The sequence below is a fragment of the Gadus morhua genome, chromosome 22 (genome assembly GCF_902167405.1).
Source record: "Gadus morhua chromosome 22, gadMor3.0, whole genome shotgun sequence".
Classification (NCBI taxonomy): Eukaryota; Metazoa; Chordata; class Actinopteri; order Gadiformes; family Gadidae; genus Gadus; species Gadus morhua.
Window position 1 is genome coordinate 23,640,954 of NC_044069.1, and position 26,052 is coordinate 23,667,005.

A 26,052-nucleotide genomic window follows, 5' to 3' on the forward strand; every position below is an offset into this window, starting at 1 on the left:
ACCACATTATTATTGGTTGTTTATCAATCCTTCTTTCAAAGAAAGCTAAAGCACACCTACAGTTCCTGTTATCTGTTATTTGAGAGCTTTTCAGTTTGTTTGTCCTATACTGTTCGTTTTTTAGTTATTGGATGGATTAGTTATTTTTAGTTATTGGATGGATGTTATTAAGCTAAACCCTCTTGATGTCACTGAATGTCAGGGGTATACGTGATGCTGTTAAAAGAAAAGCTATGTTTTTATTTTGTAAAAGAAGTGAAGCTGATTTAATTCCACTTCAAGAGACACATTCCAGTGAGTCAGACATTAAGTTTTGGAAAGGGCAATGGGGAAACGGAATTTACTGTAGTCATGGCACCAATCACTCAGCGGGGGTCTTTGTTTTTCTACATTAATTTAGGGGGGATATTTTAGAGGTTGTCTCTTCAGATGATGGTAGATGGTATTGAGACTATTTGTTGTGTTCACAGCAGTTTTCTGTGTTTTTTTCCACCTCCTGGGTCTGCCACTCCTCCTGTCTGTCTCACTTCACACCTGGACCTATTCTGCAATCATGCTCACCTGGTCTTCATCTCCAATCAACTCCCCTTCATAAACCCTTGGATTCCCTGCTGTCGGTGCCAGATCGTACTACGCACTACTGTGGTAATGATACACGCCTGGCTCTAGTATTTGTGTTACCTCGCTCTCACTCTCTCGTCTTTTGTAGTTTTTTGTCCACGACTCAACTGTTTTCCTCTGCCTGCAGTTATCCGGATCCCTCACTCCAGTTCGCCTGCTTCGCTCCTTCCCCGGCAACCTCATCCAATACCCGCCTCCTCGCCTCGTTCAATAAACCCTTTTTCCTTCAACTCAACTTCGTCTCCGTCTGCTCTTGGGTTCAGCATCGTTTAACCATAACACTATTATTCTCAAACAGGATAATGCAATTTTCATTGTGTGCAATGTTTATGGTCACAATTCTCGCTCTCTAAACAAAGGGCTTTTCTCCCAAATAATTTTGAAACTAAAATAACTATTACAGAAATATTCAAATTCATTTTTAATTTTAAGTGGTGACTTTAATGAATGTGCTGATGATGCAAAGGACAGGTATCCGCCAAAAAATTGCCAAACTTCGCAAAGTAACAATCTGATTTTAAAACAATGTTGTGATTTGTCTCTGACTGATGCATGGCACTTCTTATTTCCCGATATGCAAGACTTTACTTGGTCAAATAGGAACTTATCTTGTGTATCAAGAATTGATCTCTTTTTGATCTCCACAAATGCTCTATATCTTGTTAAAGATGTGTCTCACTCTTCTGCTCCTTTATCGGACCATAAACAAATTAGCCTTAAGTTATGTGGTTCACAGGATACTACAAATTTAAGAGGTTACTGGAAATGTAATAATTCTCTTCTTCAGGATAACCAGTTTAATGATAGAATTAAAGAAATAATTGAAGAAATATATACTTCAATTATTTCTGAAGACGGATACCGTCTCGTTTATAGAAATATATATATAAGAAATATATACTGAAAACAATTAGGGTGATTATAAAAAAAAGATGGGAATATTTTAAATATATGTCTGGGTGTGCTGCTGTAAGGAGAAGTGTAGAACTAAAGGTCAAAAAAAATCAAAACGAAGCTGAATATTAGATAGATACAACTCAAAATAGATCAAATTCACAAAGATTTAGCTAAGGGTGCATTTATAAGATCTAGAGCCAAGTGGTTGGAGGATGGGGAAACCAACTCCAGTTATTTTTTTGCTCTTGAAAAAAGAAATGGCAAGAGAAAATCCCTGCAGACTCTTAATATTAACGGAATTCACTGTACGGATTCAAAAGACATCTCCAACTTTGTCTCCTCATCCTAAAGTAACCTTTACACATCCAAATTCAATAACCTCTTATGTGAGACTTACATTTCTAAATTAAAGGAGGTTGTTCCTGCTGTCGAGGAGGACCTTAAAATACTTTGTGACTCAAAGGTTACAAGTAAGGAAATTAAAACAGCTATTTTTTCAATGAAAAAGAAAAATCACCAGGTATTGATGGTCTTTCGGTTGAATTTTATATCCATTTTTGGGAAATTATTCAAAAGGCTTTATTTTGCATGTATGAGGAGTGTATCAGTCAGAAAGAAATGAGTACAACTATGAAACAAGGTATTATCTCATTAATACCAAAGCCAGATAAAGACATTTTATTAATAGACAATTGGCGACCCATTACTTTGTTAACTATTGATTATAAAATATTGTCTTTAGCCTTTGCAAACAGATTAAAGACAGGACTTGATGATATTGTGGCTGAAACCCAGTCAGGCTTTATGAAGGGTAGACATATTAGTAACAATATTAGACTTGTATTAGACGTACATTCAAAAGCTTTCATTCTATTTTTAAATTTTTATAAAGCCTTCGACACCATTGAACATGGCTTTCTTATAGAATGTCTCAAGCTCTTTGGTTTTGGGACAAGATTTGTAGAAATAATTGATATGTTTTATAAAGGAATTAATAGTACTGTAATATTAAACTTCAACACGTCTCAAAGATTTGATATAAAGCAAGGTGTTAGACAAGGTTGCCCTATTTCGCCATTTTTATTTATTTTAGCCAAGAAATTTTGGTCTGATTTAAGTTCTTTCATTTTCCATCCACCCATGGTCATTCATGACTTTATTCTTAAAGATGTGATATGTTACTTTGACGATGGTAAAGATAAGTCCCTTATTTATATGGTTAATCTTTTTATTTTACTTGGTAAGTTCTTTATTCACAAACAAAAATTCTAGAATGTCATCCCTCTTTCCAGGTGTTTTTTGTAGAGTTTAAATCACTTTTTAAGTCCCTTTCCCTGTTAAGAAATAAAAAAAGCATTAGATTTATTGATTGTTATCTAAATTTATTTCATGAGTCTCCTTGACAACAGGTCAAATGTATACTTCTAATGAATTCATAACTTTTTAGCTAGAATTATTCTTTATATTTTCACAAATGTTTATTAATGTATTTTTTCATCCATCTTTTATTTATTTTATATATTTATTGATATAATTGTTAGGATTATTAATGTATTTAGTATGTATGTGTATGTTTATTGTATGTAAAATACTGTACTGCTCTCGGAGATTGTATTGCATAATTGTTTTGTTTATTGTAATTGCAGAATTGTTTAAAAAAAAAAATAAAAAAAAATACTTGACTCAGAGTTGATTGAACTAAGCGTTATCAACTGTTCTGAAACCGAAAATTCAGAGTTTTACAGCTCAGAGTTGATCAACCTAGAGTTAAGGTTTTAACTTAGAGTTTGTTGAACCTGCTTTCTGAAACGGGCCCCTGGTGTAGATTGTGATCAATTCAGTGTTAAAATAACACTGCACCATGTTGGTTAACACCCGCAGTTTTGCTGTGTATGTTTACTTGTTTTTGAAAATAGCATAATATGTCACCTTTATAATACGTAACACTACTACGTAGGAAGGGGGCACATTTGAATATTACCTCCCGCTGCAATTTTCCGTCTCGTAAACGGTCGTTGCCATTTGAAACGCGTTGCCCAATCAGCGTTGTGCTTGACCCGATGTCACTGGCAGAGAGTAGTGACGCTTGCACAGAAGCATACGGCCGACATCTTTCTTTATTCTGGGTGGAAATAGTAACATAGTTACGCCATTAAATGCGTTTATGTAAACATTTTTTGCGAGAAATGTGCATTTTACTTTCATAATGTTCGCTCGGTGAATGTGAAGGATGTTTGGTTTGATAGTTATGACGAAGAGGGAACGCTCCGTTCACTTGCATGGACAGTCTCTGGTTGCTAAGCAACCTCAACGTCTTGGCGGACTATATCTCTGCTGATCAACACTACGAATGCTGGAAACACACCAGACACACCATGTGAAGTTATTTAACCCGATTATTGTTATTTATATCTGAGATTATTTAACATTCCACCCTGTGCTGTTTTTAACTGACTCCAAGTGACCTGCTGCAGGTCCTGGCTCCTCTACGTCCGCCATGTTTTAATTCCGTTCACGAAGCATTCAGAATTCAAGATCGGACGCAATCGGACATGGCATCGACCGTTTCAAATGGCAACGACCGTTTCAAATGGCAACGACCGTTTACGAGACGGAAAATTGCCTCGGCGCTAGCCCTACCAAATTCTGCGACCCACCGAAAAGTGTGACCCCAGGGGGCGCTGTTCTCTGCAATATGCACGAGTTTGAAGCGTAGTCAGGCATGACAAAAACATACATAAAACAAAAGATCTCCCCCCAACCATTTGCCTTTTTATTAAAGGTGCTTAATAAATACATTTGGTTGATTAGTATCAAGAAAAGAAAGACCCACCGGAGATCTTATGTTTTATTTATGTTTTTGTTATAATGCACACGTGCATGTTGCAGAAAATGTGCAACAGCGCCCCCCGGGGTCACACATTTCGGAGGGTCGCAGAATTCGATGTAACACCGGCTGCCCACTGCCGGGCAGCCGGCGGCATGTCGCAGTTCATGTACTTCAGCGAGTCAAAGCCAAAGTTCCTTTCCCCCAATTCCTTCTCAACCATGGCTTAGATAACCCCCACTGTCTCGTTGTGGAAATACAAGAGACGTCAAAGAACCGACAAGAAACACTTGCGATACAGTGTGTGTATTCACACACACACACACACACACACACACACACACACACACACACACACACACACACACACACACACACACACACACACACACACACACACACACACACACACACACACACACAAACACACACACACACGTGGCGCTCGGACGGTCATGTCTCATTGGCAGGCAAACGTCTCTGGGCGGGCCAGGCAGATTAAGGGGAGGAGCTTAGATGCTTTATGACGACATAAATAAAGACATTCCAAATCAGCGCGCTTGAGCCTCCGTTTTTTTAAAGGCGAGCAGAACAGCTAGTGCTCGTTTTACACCAAACGCAAGTTTTAGCCACTGGGGGACCATAGGCAGGCTAGGGGAACTCATATTTATGTTAGAAAACCTCATAAAGTTAGATTTTCATGTCATGTAAAGCTGAAGGGCATTAGAGATGAGGCTAACAATTATTTTAAACACATAGTTACAACAATTCCTCTGTAGCTTCTCCTTTTCTGACATATTTATATTAGGTCTAGTTATGTTACATTCTGTCTTAATATCATAAGGTTCGACTGCACTCCAACATATTTATCATGTTATTTGCACTTTTGCATTCCTACATTCAATCATTCATTTAATATCTGGCTCTAATTGTCTATAATATTGTCTTACCTTGTGCTACTGGACCACCTTATTTGCCCATTTTTAAATACGAAAAACTCAAGTCTGTGTTTTAACTTAGCTCTGTGTGTAACCAAAGTGAATAAGTAAATTCATAAAAAAATCAAAACATAGTTTTAACTATTTATTCAAAAGCGCGTCATAGGACCGAACTCAGAACCTCAACACACACACACACACACACACACACACACACACACACACACACACACACACACACACACACACACACACACACACACACACACACACACACACACACACACACACACACACACACATAGAGCAATGTCAATGAGTGTCCACCCAGCGACCCAGGAACATGGCGTTGACTTGAAGATCCTCCTCAGCTGCCATGTTAAGGAAGACCTCCATGTCGTCCTGAGAATCAAAGTTGACTTCTGGAGCTCTATATCTATTATAATATAACATAATAATAATATTATACACGGGTATTTATATAATAAGTATTTAATCTATCTAATATCACGGCCAAAAGCTATGTGCACCTCGGATGATATTATGAGTAATAAAGACTGTGTCTGACGTCTCTGGTACTTCCACAAGTAAAGACTCGTAGTGGGGGATATCTCGGCCATGGTTGAGAAGAATTGGGGGGAAGGAACTTTGGCATTGACTCGCTGAAGTCCATGAACCGCAACATGGAGAAGAAAAGGATTTTACTCCGGGAGCTGAGCTGCCGGACTGCCTACGAGCTCCCCTCACCGGAGCTGCTGGCCTGCCTTCGAGCTCCCTGCGCCGGAGCTGCCGACCGCCCTCAAGGCCGTCCGGCCGCAGTCCGGCAGCTGGCAGCGCGCGGTTCAGATTGATGTGAAAGTGGAAGAACCAGAGACGTCGCAGAACCCGACAAAGTCGTTTGTGATCATTATATCGTCTGGAGGCGCACACAGCTTTTGGCCGTGATAATATGTATTATATGATATAGATATCTATGTATTATATGATATTATTTAGATATAGAGCTCCAGGACTGTAACGCAAGTGTTGTACACTTCCTTGTTATTTGGATAACTGTTCTGCTTTTGGTGTTATGGCGCATAACCCGTCGGACTCTCTGGTATTTCTACAACGAGACTCGTAGTGGGGGTTATCTCAGCCAAGGTTGAGAATGAATTGGGGGGAAGGAACTTTGGTTTTGACTCCCTCAAGAACACGACCCACGACATGGAGGAGAAAGGGATGGTTGGCGGCGAATGTCTCCCGCTTGAGCCCCGCTGAGGGACCACCGCCGGAGGCGGAGGTGCCTAAGCGCTGCCCGGCAACAATCCCTTTCTCCTCCTTGTCGCGGTTCAGTCTACTTCACAAGCTGCTCAGGGCCACACCCCCACCATCCTCCTTGACCCGCCTCGCTCCTCCTCATTTGCATTATAGCTCACCAAAACAGCGCATTTGGGGGAAGCTCAATGTGCGAGTGCGACTGGCTCGGAGTGGCTGTAACTCTGCGCCATGGCTGAATTTCTTTGAATACTGTGTTAGTTGCCCACTAATACGTACGTTAAAGAATACGTCAAATAGCATGTCATGGGACCTTTAAAGTCAACAGCGAGTGTCAAGTCTTCTGTCCAAACCCGGAAGCGTTTATGCCTGGTGTCGGTGTCAGGCTCGGACGTCGCGCTCGTCCAGTGGCGTCACTCCCTGGCCAATCAGTGGCCAGCAGCCTGTTAACGTCACGCAAAAGTACCGGTTCGGCTCTCAATGGAACATCGACCTCGATGACTAAAAAAGTACCAGGTAGGCCTACCAGGTACCAGATTTTGGCAATTGAAACGCAAAAAAAGGCGGGTCGAGTCGAGGCGAGTTGAGCTGGTTCTGTCGGTGGAAAAGCGGCACCAGTGACGCTAGTCTGCACACTGTACTGCTTTACCTAATACAGAACGACTTCATATTCACAACATGGCACCTTGTATAACTGCTGTACTTATACAGTATACCCCTCTACATTGTCTATACTGCTACTTTACACTACTGATGATGCTGTGAGAACCAACATGTGTGGCTTATATTCATTCCCAACAGACTCCTCCCAACACCATTGATCCAACATTTAACACGTGTTCACAAAACAATGGAACAACAATAACAGTCCGTCAGCGGTCTGTAACGATATCCGTGTTTTGCAATGTGTCACACCCTTCAGCCTGCGATTTTGGCAATTGAAACGCAAAAAAAAGGCGGGTCGAGTCGAGGCGAGTTGAGCTGGTTCTGTCGGTGGAAAAGCGGCACCAGTGACGCTAGTCTGCACACTGTACTGCTTTACCTAATACAGAACGACTTCATATTGACAACATGGCACCTTGTATAACTGCTGTACTTATACAGTATACCCCTCTACATTGTCTATACTGCTACTTTACACTACTGATGATGCTGTGAGAACCAACATGTGTGGCTTATATTCATTCCCAACAGACTCCTCCCAACACCATTGATCCAACATTTAACACGTGTTCACAAAACAATGGAACAACAATAACAGTCCGTCAGCGGTCTGTAACGATATCCGTGTTTTGCAATGTGTCACACCCTTCAGCCTGCGCTGGGGAAGACCACCGCTCAGGGCAACGGTCCAGCCGTCCGTCTGTCCACTAAACTCCACTAATACGGAGTTGGTGTCCCTCAACGTTACCTAAGTGCTGCCGGGCAATGAATCACATGCCTGTTGTGTCAGGGAAATACTACATGGTCTGTGTGTGTGTGTGTGTGTGTGTGTGTGTGTGTGTGTGTGTGTGTGTGTGTGTGTGTGTGTGTGTGTGTGTGTGTGTGTGTGTGTGTGTGTGTGCTTCAATGTTGAAATCCCCCGTATTCACTCTTTTATCTGACTTTTGGCTGCGAATAAATGTGTTTCTGTATGGTTTGTTTGTGTGCGCAGCTGAACCTGTTGGTGTCTGTTTTGTTTAGTGTGTTAGTGCGCGTTGTGTGTACTGTGTATGTGTGTGTGTCTTAGTTTTCTTCTGGTTTCCTCTGGTGCTCTGACATTCCTCCAACCTCTAAAGGCATGGGTTTACAGTCAACCAAGAGAAAGCTTGAACAGTGTGTTTGTGTGTGTGGGTGTCCATACATATAGTTAAGCATGAACTCCACCTCACCACAGGACGTCGACCATTGTGCTCCTCCCAGTTGTATCTTCACCAACTCAGTGTAGAGGCTGTGACCTTGACTATGGCCATCCTCCTACGCTCGCTCTCTCTCCCTTTTTCTCTCTCCTTCCCTCTATCTCTCTACTCTCTACCTTTCTCTCTCTCTCTCTCTCTCTCTCTCTCTCTCTCTCTCTCTCTCTCTCTCTCTCTCTCTCTCTCTCTCTCTCTCTCTCTCTCTCTCTCTCTGTTTGTCTCTCCCCTCTCTCTCTGGCTCTCTTCTGTCCCTCTCCCTCCCCTCCCCCCCTCTCTCTCTCTGTCTCTTCCCTCTCTCTCCCTCTCTCTCTCTCTTCCAATACCTCTCCCTCCCCTCCCTCTCTCTGTTTCTCTCCCTCCCTTCCCTCTATCTCTCTCTGTTTGTCTCTCCCCTCTCTCTCTGGCTCTCTTCTGTCTCTCTCCCTCTCCCTCCCCTCCCCCCCCTCTCTCTCTCTGTCTCTTCCCTCTCTCTCCCTCTCTCTCTCTCTTCCAATACCTCTCCCTCCCCTCCCTCTCTCTGTTTCTCTCCCTCCCTTCCCTCTATCTCTGGCTCTCTCCCTCTCCCTTACCTCCCTCTCTCTGGCTCTCTCTCTCTCTCCCAATACCGCTCCATCTCCCTGGCTCTCTCTCTCTCTCTCTCTCTCTCTCTCTCTCTCTCTCTCTCTCTCTCTCTCTCTCTCTCTCTCTCTCTCTCTCTCTCTCTCTCTCTCTCCCAATACCTCTCCCTCCCCTTCCCTCCCTCTCTCTCCGCATGTATCCCGGTAGTCTGCCTGGCACGCAGTAAGGCGGAATCAGTTGCCAGCGGCGACAGAATTACAAGGCGGCAATGTCCGCTCAGCTGGCACCCAGGAAGTAGCGGAGGGAGGAGAGGGGGTGAGAGGGGGAGGGTTGATGGGCAGAGAAAAGGGGAGGCTACTCCCCCAAACACTTTGGGACTTTCCAGGGCATGGCGATTAGAGCAGGGAGATGGGATGACAGGTGCTCAGTGTTTCGCTTTCGTCTCCCAGCTGGATCAGTGAGTGTGCTGTGTGTAGATGTTGGGATGACATCATCCTTTAAAGGGTTGTGGGCCTCAGGCACCTGCCACGCTAATCCAAGCTAAAAGAAAAAGGTTTCTTGTTTTGGTTTCACATCTCTTTTCTGATGCGCAGTGCAGTGTAGTGTGCGTCTCTGCATATCACAGCACTCCTACATTGTCCATGTGAACAAGAACCTTTGAGTCATTGGTCCAATGATTTAATCCCCCAATCCGTTTACACGTACAGCGAGGATAGAGAGCAGGAGTCCCTGATGAAGTGTTTCCCAGGACGAGATGGATGTCTCTGGTCAGCATGTAAAATATGGCCTTTATATCATGTTACGCCTTCAATTAGGGCTGACCGTTTTACTATGACTGTGAATTATAGTGCCCCAAATAGAATCCCTGCTTACCGGGAATACAATTGACGTTTTGAAAACTTCCGAGAGATCATGGGCTGAGCTTTTGGCATTACCAAGAAAAAACAATGCTAGAAATACAATAAGCATTCACTGTGTCAGTTGTGAATACCTCATGAAGCAGCAATTACAAATTGAGAATGAATGGTCTCCAGATTCCGACTCAGAAACACTATGTGTTCCTGTGGTTTGGCAGCTTTCATTTGCTGACAAATCCTATTCATTGTCGAGCCAAGCGTAGGTGTGTGTGTGTGTGTTTGTGTGTGTGTGCGTGAGGCCATGTGTTTGCGTGCATTCCATCTATGTGTGCTTCTGACCACGGGTTTTCCTCAGAACTGTTTGTGCGGAGAGACAAACGGATGTTTTTGCAGTATTCCAAGCTTTCATTTAAGCCAAGAATCCCACAAAGGTCGGTTTTCCCCCACTGGAGTGGATATACATCGAAATTATAGGTTTTGTCATGTTGTGCTTGCTTTTTTGCGGGTTTGCCATGACGTCTTCTTCATACTGACGTCTGAACTGAAGGTTTGGTTCTCATCGGTCTGGCCGTGAACTTTCACGAGAAAGTTTCGGTCTGGTTTTGGTGCTAAAGAACCAAACCTTTGTGTGGGTTTAAATGTCAAGAACTGTTCGACCAGGGCCTCTTCAGCTTGTCTTGGTTTAAAGTACAGACATGAGTCATTTTATAGATTGTAAATTGTATTGCATATTGATAGGATTTGTAATTGTGCTAACCTCAGCTGAGAATTAAGAAAAAAATAAATTTGCAATGAAGGAAAAACGAAATACCAACAATATACTCAACTATATACTGAGTTAAATTTGTATAGTAGTTGATAGTTTAATAGTAGATTTTACACATACTGTATTGACACATAAATAGTAGGATTACAACTTATCAAACTGTAATCAACACTACATGATGGAATCAAAAAAGAAAAAGTTTGAATCTATTCAGGGACAAAGTTATTCCATCTTCATGACCTCAGTCCTTGTCTTTATGAGACAGGAGAGCAGAAGTTTGGAGATGATTATACTCGTTCTATCAAGTCATCTGTCTGAACCTTGAAACAGTACTTTCACAAGACAGTATATGTGGGAGTATTGAGAGTATAGAAATATATGTGACCTTATAATGGGTCATTTCATTTTGTTGTTTTCCAGGAAGCCCCCAGCCTACGGTCCTAGCCCACTGCTCCCCTGGTTACCATGACACACACACAGTCAGTCCACTGTCTGTGTGGAGGACTCTGTGTGTAGGTGTAGGAGGCCGTCATCCAGCACTAGAAATGGGGATTTTCCGTGTTTTGGTAAAATGTCGCTCCAGAACCGGATGAAGGAGTTTGTTTTTTTGACCATGAATGCACTTAAAATTAAAAAAAAGTTATGAATGTTATAATAACATGATCAAAAACGGTTCTGAAAGTAACAAATGTTATAACATGATAGTACTTAAAATGTCTTAGTTTCTTTATCACTCCCTTTGCGCTCCGCCGTGCGGTCTGTCGTTCACAATATCCACACACACACTAAAATACTGGCTTTCTTTTTTTAAATGTGCTTTTTTTATTCCAACTGCTGCTTGCACTTAGAAATGTTGTGGTGGCTTCATTATTGATTTGTTTTTTTCCTCACCTGTAAGTGCTTATGGATAAAAGCCTCTCTGTCTCTTTTATCTAAATGTAAAAGTTGTATGTTTATGCTCAAGACACAATTTATTTTTATCCATGTGCAGTTACACAGACCTGAAATCATATGTGATTAACTCTTTAACTGCACTATGATGGACCATTGTTTCCTGCAGTAGTTGACGTGTGTGTGCTACGTGCAGACCGGTTGGGCGTGGTTACACTCCTACTGGACCTACTCTATGTCGTTCTTGAGTCACCTTTGACACTGAGGTCATCACTCGGTTTGAGCCAATGGGGGAAAAGAATGCAAAGACAAACAGCCAAGAGAGATAGCAACGACTGATGGATTTGAGTGTTTATGAGAGGGGTTAGCAGTGGTTAGTGTCCATCTGACAACAAACTGTGACTCCATGACAGCTGTCACTGGGAGTCTGAGGCTGGCCAGTATTGACAGCACGGGGACCAGGGGGTTGTGTATATGTTAGAATCCATTACCAGGTACCCTGATGGTGTGGGGGGGTTCTGTCCTCCAAACAGTAAACCCCCCCTCCTACACCCAGAGAGGGAGAGGAGCTGCGTCAGGGTCTCTGGCAACCCAAGAGGGTTGCTGGTTGAACCTCGGCCTGCCCTGTGACCGCTGACTGCTTCTGTTGAGCTGTTGGCTGTTGCTTTGCAGGCAACAGTTTATGCTTATACATACATTTATACATATCTATATATACTTTTTTTTTTTTATGTGCATAAATGGCCAATGTTTATGCACGTGTCAGTAGGGGAATGTGAAATGTTCATATTCAAACCACTGTGTAGGGATCAGCAGTAGTAGAACACTACACCAATGCAATGGGAACGGCATCATGGTACATAGGTGCAAGGCCCTGGTTTGGTCGGCCTTGTGTGCAAGTATCCTGACAAAAATGATTCATGCACGGCAGACACACACGGCTGACAGGCACACACAAACAAGTTCACTGACTGCAGACTGGGTTGTAGTTTGGCGGGGGTATGTTTTGAAAATCCCACCGAAATTCAACGTATTCGGCCACTCAACAGGAATGAGTACAATGAGTGGAATAGTAGGCCAGTTGGGGCTGCAAGACAATGAGCGAAAGATGAAGGTCACCCCGGAAAGATAAGGCATTTGGTTATATGTGTGTGTGTGTGTGTCGGCCTGTTTTATTTTGACTATAGGCATGGTGACAAACCATCACTGTTTGGGTTTCCTTCACCATTCTAAAGCGTGTTGAATGCATTGAGCGAGTGCAGGCGCTGCAAGAGATTGTTGACTATATTATGTCTTTTGTGTCTGAGCTGAGCTCCATCTCCCTTCAGTTTGAGCTGTGTTCCCGAGTCCTCTTGGCTCCGGGACAGCAGTGCAGCCGGCGCAGCTTGGTTACTCCATGCCATTGGAATCTCTCTTCTTCCCAATGGACCCCCGAAAAACCTGAACCGTGAACCGCCTGCACGAAAGAGAGGAGAGGAGGGAAGACTGTTGGTACTACCCCTGACCTGGCTGCCGGACACGTTTGGGTCCCCGCTCACACAAAGCAACACATCAGCAGCGTACAGTGCCTCCCGAAGAAGCGGTATAAACATCCCCAAGTCATGGTTCACTGGAATGCGTACCGCCTGGACCCAAGGCTTTAGCAAAGTAAGCTGTTTGAACACTCTGTTTTCTCTCCTACATCTCTCACTCTCTCTCTGTCTCTCTCCTCCATCTCTCACTCTCTCAGTCTGTCTCTCTCCTCCATCGCACACTCTCTTGGTCTTCTCTTTTATCTCCCTCCAGTAGTGCTCCGTTGCTATGACACCGGCAGGCTGAGTCAGTAGCCAGATTAGAGCCGGCTGGTTTTGAGACAGTAAGCGTTTTCTCCCCTCTCACGGTAACCTGAATAAACAGCGGTCATGTGGACGGGGGGTGCGGCCAATAGGTTAGTTTCATGTCAGACGCTTATTTGTACGCAGTTGGTTCTTCGTTGTTTTTTCCCCACGTTCTGAGGTTTAGTCCGCGGAGGAACTGCTCGTCATTGGTGCGCAGAGGACACCCACACGACACCCACACACTCGCACGCACACACACCTGAAGGTCGGGATAGATGAAGGGCTGCTGCTCCTTCTCACTTTCAGTACTGCTGCTGCTCACTCTGGCGCGCGCATCGTCGCCGAACGCTCGCGCTAAGCTTATTCCTAGGGATGTGAACACTTTTGCACGTTGGCACGGATTAGGACGCTATTGGGTGAACGTATTGAATCCTCCGCCGCCCCGCGACAATGCCCCACGCGGCTCTGTCGCATATTCCCGGCTCTTCCTATTGTTCACGTTGACGCACGGGCACCGCTGACCTGCTGCCTCGCGCCGAAGTCTGCCTCACGAAAGCCCCGGGTCCGCGCTTCGCCCCGCGCTCCTTCTCTTCATTTCACCTCGGTGTGGACATGACTTCCTGGCTCCGTACATACAGTGACCTCCCCTGGTATGCCCTGTTCCTCTGCCTGTCCGTGGAGGCTGCCGTCATTGAAGCATCCAGTTCAGGTAATTATGGATAACTTTATTTAATGTTGCTTTATTTGTTTTACTGTCATAGTACGGTCTGTACCGTTGTTGTTGTTGTCGTCGTTGTTTTCTGAATGAGGGGAACTGTGTACTCAGAATAGGTTTTGTCGTCACATCACTTTATCATACATTCCATTGTATGTGTGTGTGTGTGTGTGTGTGTGTGTGTGTGTGTGTGTGTGTGTGTGTGTGTGTGTGTGTGTGTGTGTGTGTGTGTGTGTGTGTGTGTGTGTGTGTGTGTGTGAATGTGTGTGGCAGTGTAATGAGCCACTACTTATTATCCTTATTATGATAGATGGAGTCTAGGTTGAAACTCATATGTCCTGTTTTCGCCCCAAAAAACCTTATAAACCAATAGCAGTTCAAGGGAAATAAATGTATCATTTATCCATACGCGGCCCTGCACGCATGCTAACATTCCCCATGACCTCCCCCTCTCTCCCACATTCCTCCCGCCACCTGCAGTAAGGGTATTTTACAATAGTGTCCAAGGCAAGAGCAGCATTCTCTGTCTGTTTCATCCCTGTTCTAATAGGCCTGCTCTAGCATTACTAATCAGTGTTGGCACAGTCTTTCATATGCTAATCTGACCTGCTCTCCTCGCCCCTCTTTTTTCTTTCTCTTATTGCTCTCATAAACGCATTACTGTCTTGTCCTCTCCTCTCTCCTCTATCCTCTCACTCCTTTCCTCTCTTGTCCTCTCATCTCCTTTATTCTCCATCTCCTCTACCATCCTCTCGCCTCCTCTCCTCTCCTCTCCTCCTCTCACCTCTTCTCTCCTCTCCTGTTGTCTCTCCGCTCCACTACTCTCTCCTCCCCTCTCCTCCTTTCTCCTCTCTCCTCTACCCTCCTTTCCTGTCCTCTCCCCTCCTCTCCTCTCCTCCTCTCCCCTCCCCTGCTCTCTCCTCCCCTCTCCTCCTTTCTCCACCTCTCCCCTCCTCTTCCCTCCTCTCTCCTCTCCCCGCCTCTCCTCCACTCCCCTCCTCTCTCCTCTTCCCTTCTCTCTCCCCTCCTCTCCTCCTCTCCCCTCCTCTTCTGTCCTCTCCCCTCTCCTCCGCTATGTTATCTCCTCCAGGTGACGGTGTTCTGTGTAGATCCTCCTCCATAACCTCTTGTACAGAGTGCCTTCGGCGTGGGCCGCAGTGTGCTTGGTGCTTCCAGGAGGTAATCAATGTGTGTGTGTGTGTGTGTGTGTGGGAACGGTTTGGGGGGGGGTGGCGCATAAAAATCTTGATGCACCTCAAGATTTTGAAGGACTCGGCACTCGTGAATATATATCTTTAGGTTCACCCTTGACTGCCCTCTGACCGTCTGTGTGTGTGTGTGTGTGTGTGTGTGTGTGTGTGTGTGTGTGTGTGTGTGTGTGTGTCAGACTTTGTGTTAGTCATTATGTGTGAGACAAAGCTATTTTTCTATCCATGTATTCGTCTAGACGCTCATGCGCACGCACTTATGGACACCCTTTAATGCATTCCTCCCACACGTGTTAAATGCATCAAATTTGGTTCTGTGTGTCTCTAAATTAATTATGTTTGTTTGTGTGTGTGTGTGTGTGGTGTGTGTGTGTGTGTGTGTGTGTGTGTGTGTGTGTGTGTGTGTGTGTGTGTGTGTGTGTGTGTGTGTGTGTGTGTGTGTGTGTGTGTGTGTGTGTGTGACCATCTAAACCACTAACATCATCCTGTGTTCTCGTAATGTAACCACCCTGCGCCACCAAACATTTGCCAGAAGCTGTAAAGCTTGTGTCACACACACACACACACACACACACACACACACACACACACATACCCACACACACGTAAACGCACCACATCCGCTGGGCCCACATGTGTCCATTTAAAAACCTCAGGTGCTTTCCCACCCAGTGAACCTTGACCTTGTGCTTATCAGCTACCATGGCCTTGAAGGAGTAGGAGATGTTAACACACAGACCTGGGCGCACACACACACAAAGGCACACACACACACACACACACACACACACACACACACACACACACACACACACACACACACACACACACACACACACACACACACACACACACACACACAGCCGGATCCACTGAATAAACAAACAAACAAGTAAGTACACAGGAAAAGCAGAATTCTTTCTTATTTGTGTTTTCCGGAAACCAACACCCACTCAACAACTCTTACAACACACACAGGGCACAATATTTATCAGCATCTGTTGGAAAGATAACACCTTAGCTACCCAGGAACATTAATAGCAACACATAACAACATGCTGCCTCTGAATAGTCCACCAGTCCCCCCAATCATGCTTTAGGCTGTATGGCTCCCTGGAGAATCTGCCTCATTCCAGTATATTGTGGCTTGAATTAATGCTGAAGTGCGTCCTTTGTGCTCTAAAGCCAGCAAAAGCCTCAGCACCATAAACCCTTTCCTCACAGGTCTCTCATTAGCAGCTGTCCCTGTTCCAATCAGTGCTGAAGTGTCTCGCTAAATGGTGTCCCATAAAATATAATGTCAAAACCGTTCAATAATGCGGTTGTGTTTTCCAAATCTCCCTCGATCCCCTAGCATTTTTGGTTGCTGAGTTTCAGCACAGACCAAAGGTTGCTAATCCCAGGATTTCCCTAAGCGGCCGGGCATGAATGTGCTCTATTGTTGGCTGTTGACTGCAACATATCCACTTAGCAGCTAATAACGTGTGCACACACACACACACACACACACACACACACACACACACACACACACACACACACACACACATTCACACAAACTCATGTTGTACTGTTCTCGTTTTGTCAAGATTTACCGCACCACTTTATTTTACTGTTGAGCGCTAAATTAATTAATATAGACATGGTCCTCTCAATATTTCACGCATATTCCTCCATGGTGAGAGGACTCTTGAGCTGCAGCCCTATTACATCCTAAATCCCCCTCAATTTGGCGTATCCTAGGCTAATGACAAATTAGTTCTGCCAAGTCTCGCATGAGAAACGCTGTGTCATTTTTAAACACAACAATGACTCCTCATAATGGTTTATCACTAAGAAACGACCAAAGACACATACCACTTGAGGAGTAGCTGACCTCCAAATGCTCCTATGCGACCAAAAGGTCAACATAATGTGCCGTCGCCATGTACCCCACTTATACACGTTGACCCTTGACCTTTGGGCCCCGGCAGGCGTTCCTTGAGGGGACCGGTGCGTCCCAGCGTTGCGACCTGCCGGTGAGCCTGCTGAGGAAGGGCTGCAGCCTGGAGGCCATGGAGCACCCGGAGGTCAAGGTGGAGGTCAACGCCACTCTCAGCGGGACCCAGGTGTCCCCCTCGGACATCCAAGTCACCCTCAGGCCAGGTACGATGGCCATCTGAATGTGTCCCTTCGTGGGTATGTCTCAGTTATTGATCACTTGACCTCATGGCGTGGTTCCCATCCATGAGTGGTTTACCATATAATAATATAGGGGATTTATGAATGGGTGTGTGGTAGTCGTCTATTTATACCACATCGTTGTGAATACCTGATTCTGATTGGTAAATAATGTTCCAAGGGTGTGCGTTCGTTTTCCTTAAGGAAACACTCTTAACTGTGTTGATCGATGCAATACCATTCCAACACTGAACAAAACTGTCAATTATCCCTATGGACCATAGACATTAGACCAAGACGCTGCATTGACTGCATCTACTGCTTCCTTAATGTGATGTGAGGTCAACTTCGCCGCCATATTTGAGGGGCAAAGACCGGCCTGTAAACAAGTAAACGGTGAAGCTGTGGTTTGTCTGCGTTAAAATAACTATAATGTTCATATCTCTCAACCCATTTCAATGAGTTGTTTTATATTCAAATCATCATCTTAAAAATCATCTTATACATGTTATATTATCATATATATATATATATATTTCATATATTCTTTACTCCACGTAGATCATTATCCCTTGAATACCAATCCAAATGCCACGTCCTCATTCCACCACCAGAGCAATATGCTCAAAGCAAAGAGAAGAAATATATTGAAATTCCAGGTGGTTGAATGGAAAAGAAATAATCGATGTTACGGATAAAAGTGACTAATCATTGTTGGTAACTGTGTTATAAGAGAAGTAAACCGCTCTAGGGTGTTCCGTTATCAGAGGATAATGTATGACGGGGGTGATGATACGGTCGAGGCAAACCCCATCACGGGTTATCCCTTACATGTATCTTTATATATACATGTGTGTGTGCGTGTGTTTGTGTCTGTGGGTCGAGGTGTCCCTGAGCTAGATGCCTCAACCTAACTGCCCCCGACGAGCTGGCTGTCGCCTTGGAAGGTTGACCCCACCGTCGGTGTGTGAATGTGTGTATGAACCGTTATAACTTGCTTTTTATAAAAAAAGCTAAATGCCCTGAATGTTAAATGTAAATGTCTGTGTGTGCACGTGCGTGCGTGTGTGTGTGTGTGCGCGTGTGTGTGTGTGTCTGTCTGTCTGTCTGTCTGTCTGTCTGTCTGTCTGTCTGTCTGTCTGTCTGTCTGTCTGTCTGTCTGTCTGTGTGTGTGTGTGTGTGTGTGTGTGTGTGTGTGTGTGTGTGTGTGTCCATCCCCCTAGGCTCCGAGGCCAGCTTCATTGTGGCGGTGAGCCAGCTGCAGCGCTATCCTGTAGACCTGTACTACCTGGTAGATGTGTCCGCCTCCATGAAGGAGAACCTGGACCAGGTACACACACGCACGCACGTACGCGCAGCTAGATTGACATGGCCAACTCACACTAGTCGGTAAACACTGTGATTTACTCTCTACACTTCACATTCACAGTGAGTCATTGAGCAGACGCATCTATCCAAAGAGAGAACAAAATCACTGCGGTGGACAAGAAAGCATACTAAACAAAATCGCTGTTAAAATAAAGAATATTTTTAAAGCCCACTTCAATATATTTTTTAAAACTTTATAACGTTTCAAAATGCTTTCTGAATTCCTCAGTGATACTGTGTGAAAAATTAGTAAAGACCGCAATACATCATCTACAGAATCGACTGTATCGCAGTAAAAAAAGGTCTGACTCCTCTGATGGACTTTAATGAGCTCATTTCCTATCGAATTTTATAAGAGTGTTGCAGCTCAAAGGCTTAAGTGACTCAATGCCACAGTGATCATATCTTCATCATTTCTGAGTCACATTAATGGAGGACTTGAGCACCAATGACAGTGTATCCATTAAAAGAGAGTCCAAACAAAAAGGCCTAGGTACATAGAATAGTATAAAGTCATCTCCTATGGACTAAATATAGAAACCACCGCCTTGGCTCATTAATCATTACTTTATCCACTGATTTTCTTGCTGCTTATTCATCTCATACTTCAACCTTGTCCTTCAACCTCTCCTCTCCTCTCCTTTCCTCACCTCTCCTTTATCCTCTCCCCTCCTCTCCTTTTCTCTCCTCCCCCCCCCTCCTCTCTCCCCTCCTCCCCTCCTCTCCTTTCTCCTCTCCTTTACTCACCTCTCCTCTCTTCTCCCCTCCTCCCCTCCTCTCCTTTCTCCTCTCCTTTGCTCACCTGTCCTCTACTCTTCTCCTCTCGCCTCCTCCTCACCTCTCCTCTCCTCCTCTCCTCTCCCCTCCTCCTCACCTCTCCTCTCCCCTCCTCCTCACCTCTCCTCTCCGTTTCCGTTTCCGGTGTGTGAGTGTGAGCGGCGTTGGTGGGGGTGCGAGTGGAGCAGAGTTTTGAATTGTTTGCTGTCCCTTTTTCACGTTCTTTCCCTGGTTTCTTCGTCTGTTCTATGTGCATGATCAGGTAAGATTTACTAATACTTTTACTGTGTTGGCGAGTGATCACTGGTTGTGTCGGGAGGTTTTCGGGAGGAATGGCGTCCTCCGAGACGCCACCTCCGTCTATCCGGCAGGGAGTTAGGATAGTCCCGCCGGATGGTAGCGTTACTGTGGAGGAAGTTCTGTTGGCTGTTGGTGAGCAGGTAGGTCATGTTAAATTATCTTTTGCATCAAGAATCAATAAAGCAGTGGTTGTGTTCCTGAAAGAAGAGCCCCTTGTGTATCAGCTGGTAGGGAGTGGCGTGTTTATCAGGGACCTATTCGTGCAGGTCTCCCCGCTGTCGGTTCCCTCCACGCGGATCACCGTGTCCGGTGTTCCGCCGTTTATACCCAACGAGTTGTTAGAGAACGAGCTCCGTAGGTTTGGCAAGTTTGCCGGTGGATTTAAAACAGTGGTTTGGGATGTAAGGATCCCAAACTGAAGCACGCACAGTCTCTGAGACGGCAGGTGTTTATGTTCCTGGACTCGACGACACAAACACTCGATTTATCGTTCAGAGTGAAGCACGGTGATGGGTTTTATATGGTGTACGCCAGCTCAGGACAGTTCAAATGTTTTGAGTGTGGAGATGTGGGACATAAACGCTTTGCGTGTCCACATAGACAGCAGGGGGCGGCTCGCTCCGTTGATGCGGCGGACGGTGGGTCCGCGGCTGGCGGGTCCGGCGCTGGGTCCGCGGTTGTCGGGTCCGGTGCTGGGTCCGCGGCTGTGGGGTCCGGTGTTGAGTCCGCGGCCGGGTCTGCGGCTGGGGAGTTCGCGGCCGGGTCTGTGGCTGGCGAGTCCGGTGCTGGGTCCGCGGCCATGTCCGCGGCTGGTGAGTCCGGTGCTGGGTCCGCGGCTGGCGGGTCCAGTGCTGGCGCCGCGGGTGTGGATGCGGGTGCGGATCCCGGTGCTGAGAACGTGGCAGCCGGTGCCACTGGTTCGGTGCCACCGGTGCCATATTCTGAGGATGATGACTTAGATAGGGAGGAACAGAGCGAGCCTAAGAAACAGCAGGCTCCTGTGGCTGCGGAGAACCTGAGTAGTTCTCAGTCTGCAGGCACTGAAGCAGCTTCCACAAGTTGTACAGGCAGAGATCCCACTGTGATCACCAATGAAGGAAAGGGTATGTTAAATAGTCAGGCATCCTGTGAAGGAGAAGACATGGAGTATGACTCTGAGTCAGATACAGTATCTAGCATAGGTGAAGCTTCCAATAGGAACACAGATCTCTATTCTTTGGAGGAAATAAATAATTTTCTGGATGTGACATTTAAAAAGTCTGTTAGACTGAATGACTACTTCAGTGACACTGAAAGGTTCATCAGATCGGTTGATGTACTGAAAAGATTGGTCGGTTTTGACCTCTTGGATGAAAAGAAGCGCTTTCGCCTCAAAAAGCATGTTACAATTCTGAGAAAAGCGAAAAAAGGTAAAACTGCTAAAAATACTAAAAAGTAACATGATCATGTACCACACAGTGTTTTTCCTCTTTTTATTGTTTCTTGCTTTTTTCATTTTATCTGTTTCTCTTCTCTGACCTCTATGCAGAGCCTTAAAATAGGGTCTTTGAAAATCAATGGTGGAGGGAGAGACAGACACAGAAGGGCATTAATCTCTGAAGTCGCCACTCAAAAAAGGGTTGATATGCTGTTTTTGCAAGAGCCGCATACTAATCCAGCAGACGAGATGGATTGGGGTTTATGGTGGGAGGAGTTCATGTACCCTTAGTCATGGCACCAATCTTAGTGCAGGGGTAGCTGTTCTGTTCAGGAAAGATGCCAATGTAAAGGTTTTATCTTCTACTGAAGTGGTGAAGGGCAGGCTGTTGTTTGTCAGGGCAGAAATAGAGGGCTCTGTGTTCTGCTTTGCTAACATATATGCCCCAAATCGAGGAACAGAAAGAGTGGGTTTTTTCGCCCTGCTGGAAAGTGAGGTGGGGAATTACCAGCACGATCATTTAATCTTTGGCGGGGACTTTAATTGCACTCTGGACTTTACTATAGACAGAACAAGTGAAGAACCCCACCCACAGTCATCTCAGAGCCTTAGTGGTGTCATCGCACACCTGGATCTGTTGGATACATGGAGGGTCAAACTGTTAAGGGTTGATGGTGCAGGCAGGCAGGTAGGACCCAGACGCAGACGGTTTAGGGAGAACAGCACTTTATTTATGCCTAAAGGCTAAGGCAAGGAACCAGGGAACTCAGGTGACAACAGGGAACAGGGAACACGCAGGACGAACAACCACAATGATAGCACCAGGAACAAAGGAAAGACAAGGGCTTAAGTAACAAACACAACGAGGAACAGCTGAGACACAGGGGAGGGAACAGTAATCAACACAGGAGGGAAACACAGGGAAGCACACCAAAACACGACAGACCATGACAGTACCCCCCCCTTAAGGGTCGACTCCCAGGCGACCCACGACAAGCAAAAAAACGAAGAAAGTCAAACCCAAAACGGGTGGGTGGAGGGGCGCCAGGAGGGGGGAATCAAAAAAAATAAATGGACTGGGGCAGAGCGGAGGGACGTCAGGCGGGCGGCCAGAAAACTGCCCCAGGGCATGGCAGGGAGCCTCAGGCGGACGGCCTGGGGGGCAAGCAGAGGCAGAGTGAAGGCGGAACCCTTCAGGAGGCCGGCGGCAAGGACGATGAGGGCTCAGTCCCTCAGGAGGCCTGCAGCGGCGAGGAGACCCCTCTGAAGGCCAGCAGTGGCAAAGGTGGAAACCTTCAGGAGGCCGGCGAAGGCGAGGTAGAGGGCGGGTCCCCTCAGGAGGAAGGCGAGGTGGAGGGCGGGTCCCCTCTGGAGGAAGGAGAGGTAGAGGGCGGATCCCCTCTAGTGGAAGACCAGGTAGAGGATGGGTCCCCTCTGGTGGAAGGCCAGGAAGAGGGCGGGTCCCCTCTGGTGGAAGGCCAGGAAGAGGGCAGGTCCCCACAGGAGGAAGGCGAGGTGGAGGGCGGGTCCCCACAGGAGGAAGGAGAGGTAGAGGGCGGATCCCCTCTAGTGGAAGGCCAGGAAGAGGGCGGGTCCCCTCTGGTGGAAGGCCAGGAAGAGGGCGAGTCCCCTCTGGTGGAAGGCCAGGAAGAGGGCGGGTCCCCTCTGGTGGAAGGCCAGGTAGAGGGCGGATCCCCTCTAGTGGAAGGCCAGGTAGAGGGCGGGTCCCCTCTGGTGGAAGGCCAGGTAGAGGGCGGGTCCCCTCTGGTGGAAGGCCAGGTAGAGGGCGGACCCCCTCTGTAGGAAGGCCAGGTAGAGGGCTGGTCCCCTCTGGAGGTAGGCGAGGTAGAGGGCGGACCCCCTCTGGAAGGCGCGGAGTGGGCTCAGGAACCGGACAGGGCTCGGGGACCGGAGTCAGTGCAGGTGCTGGAGCGCCAGGAGGAACCGGGTGGTACCCCAGACTCACCACCCCCACTCTGATTGTCCGCAAGGGAGGAGGCTGGTAGCTAGGGGCCGGGGGCAGAGGCTGGTAGCGGGGGGCCGGGGGCAGAGGCTGGTAGCGGGGGGCCGGGAGCAGAGGCCGGTAGGGGAGGACCGGGGACAGAGGCTGGTAGCTGGGGACCGGGGAAAGAGGCTGGTAGCTGGGGGCCGGGGGCAGAGGCTGGTAGCGGGGAACCGGGGGCAGAGGCTGAGAGCGGGGAGCCGGTGGCAGAGGCTGAGAGCGGGGAACCGGGGACAGAGGCTGAGAGCGGGGAACCGGGGACAGAGGCTGAGAGCGGGGAACCGGGGACAGAGGCTGGTAGCGGGGAACAGGAGGCAGAGGCTGGTAGCGGGGAACCGGGGGCAGAGGGTGAGAGTAGGAGCGTGGAGGCTTAGGCCGGTCACAAAAGTCCGGTGGCACCGGCATGTAGCTCTCAGGCCAAAAGACTGTGGGGCTAAGCAGCTCAACTGCCCACTCGGGCAAGGCGTCCTCCAACTCGGGCCTTGAAGAGACAGCCCTGCGTGTACGCTCCACGATAGCCTCCTGCTCCTTCCTGCTGGGAATGTTCTCCCAAAAATCCATTGCTTTCATAATGAACCATAATAAATCCTCCAACTCACGGCAAAATTGATCGTCCGCTGGGTCCAATGTTGGTGCTATCATTCTGTTAGGGTTGGAGGGTGCAGGCAGGCAGGTAGGTTGGACCCAGACGCAGACGGTTTCGGGAAAACTGCACTTTATTTATGCCTAAAGGCTAAGGCAAGGAACCAGGGAACTCAGGTGGGAACAGGGAACACGCAGGACGAACAACCACAATTATAGCACCAGGAACAAAGGAAAGATAAGGGCTTAAGTAACAAACACAACGAGGAACAGCTGAGACACATTAGGGGAGGGAACAGTAATCAACACAGGAGGGAAACACAGGGAAGCACACCAAAACACGACAGACCATGACACAAACATCCGCAATCCAGGCAATACACATGGGTGAGGGTCCGCAATAACAGGGTGAGTGCAGCTAGACTAGATAGGATTTACAAAAGTCTCAGCTCTAGATTAGTCCAAAGTCACATAAGTCCAGTTGGCTTTTCTGACCATCACTATGTCAGCATAGATTTGATCATTTCGCCAGGTGAAAGGGTTGGGTCCTACTGGTCTTTTAACAGTAGACTTCTGCAGGACCATACTTTCTGCAAAAGCTTTGAGAGTTTTTGGCAGCAGTGGAAATCAAGGAAAGCAGATTTTGTTTAGTTGAAGCTGTGGTGGGAAGTTGGTAAGGCCCAAATTCGTGTGTTTTGCCAGCAGTATACCTCCCACTCGACTGCTAGGATAAAGGCAGCAATTCAGGAGCTTGAAGTCAGTATTAGGAACATTGAAGTGGGGTCACATAGGGTTTTGCATCCCACCACGGGTCATCTGCTGCAGGAGAAGAGATTGGAGTTGAGCTCCCTCCTGCAGGAGAGAGTGAAGGGAGCTCTTGTCAGGTCTCGCTTCCTCCAGCTGAAGGATATGGATGCCCCAAGCTCTTTCTTTTTTAATCTGGAGTGACCACCAGTCCGGGTGAGATGAGGACCCATGCGATGGACTTCTACGCTGACCTCTTTGGGGCAGAACAGTGCAGCATGGAGTGCCGTGAGGAGCTGCTGGAGGGGCTCAGCTCATCCCAGGAGAGAAAGCTGCTCTGGACTCTGAGCTGACTCTGGACGAGTTGACAGCCGCCGTCAATCAGATGGCATCAAGACGGGCACCAGGGATTGATGGTCTCTCCACTGACTTTTACAAGCGGTTCTGGAATATCCTTGGACATGATTTACATGGGGTTTTATTGGAGTGTTTCAGAACAGGATCGCTTCCTGTCTCGGGTCAGCGAGCTGTGCTTTCCCTGCTTCCCAAGAAAGGAGACCTGGCCTTAATTAAGAACTGGAGGCCGGTTGCTCTCCTTTGCACGGACTATAAGGTGCTTTCCAGAGCCCTATCCAACAGACTTAAGGACATCCTGGGAATACTTGTACATAATAATAATAATAATAATAATAATAATACATTTAATTTAGAGGCGCCTTTCAAGACACCCAAGGTTAGCTTACAGAGCATATAGTCATCATTCAAAACTATGTAAAACAGACTAGGAATAAAAGGAAAACAGAGGTTAAACATGAAGAATAATAATAATTAAATAACACTCAAAGACGCCTAAAGTGAAGGGGGGACCTCACTAACCACCACCAAATACACCAAATACACCACATACAGACCAAAGTTATTGTGTACCTGATAGGAAAATTATGGACAACATTTTCCTTGTTCGAGATATTATTGATGTGTGTAGATCCCATAATGTAGATTTTGGTATTGTTTCTTTGGACCAGGAGAAGGCTTTTGATAGGGTGGATCACTCTTATTTGTTTTCTGCACTTAAGGCTTTTGGTATAGGTGATGGTTTTCTGGCCTGGATTGGTTTATTGTATAGTGGTGCTCAATGTATGGTAAGGATGGGGGCAGGGCTGAGTCGGCCAATCCCTGTTCAGCGAGGGATAAGACGGGGCCTCATCTGCTCGGGTGAACTGGGCAAAGAGTGAAGCCTTATTGGTGGGACAGAGGGTTCAGGCAGTGCCCAGTCTGCCTGGAGGCCTTGAGTGGGGGAAGGAAGGCCTGAAAGTGTTGGGAGTATTTTTGGGCACTGAGGGTTTTCAAAACAAGAACTGGAAGGGAGTTAAGGAGAAAGTGTGCGCTCGGTTGTCAAAGTGGAAATGGTTGCTACCCCAGCTGTCGTATAGGGGAAGAGTTCTGGTGGCGAAT

The 26,052-nt window shown here is 46.6% G+C and overlaps 1 protein-coding gene and 1 long non-coding RNA gene across 5 annotated transcripts in view; both read left to right on the top strand.

Moving 5' to 3' along the window:
• The first annotated feature begins 494 nt into the window (after positions 1-494).
• On the top strand, positions 495-856 carry LOC115535220 (uncharacterized). The gene is made up of 2 exons (XR_003974422.1): positions 495-645; positions 749-856. It is a non-coding gene; the product is annotated as an uncharacterized LOC115535220 (long non-coding RNA).
• A 10,123-nt stretch (positions 857-10,979) lies between these two features.
• itgb8 (integrin, beta 8) overlaps positions 10,980-26,052 on the top strand; it is a 35,345-nt gene continuing 20,272 nt past the window's right edge. Inside the window, exons 1-4 of one of the 4 annotated variants that reach the window (XR_003974598.1) lie at positions 10,980-14,033; positions 15,130-15,218; positions 17,221-17,392; positions 18,631-18,737. Coding sequence is in view for 1 of the 4 variants with exons in the window: in XM_030347696.1 (XP_030203556.1) it covers positions 13,937-14,033; positions 15,130-15,218; positions 17,221-17,392; positions 18,631-18,737 (465 nt within the window). In the remaining 3 variants the exon portion in view is untranslated. The remainder of the gene's footprint in view (positions 14,034-15,129; positions 15,219-17,220; positions 17,393-18,630; positions 18,738-26,052) is intronic. The other 3 variants (XR_003974596.1, XR_003974597.1, XM_030347696.1) reach the window with 3 other exon arrangements.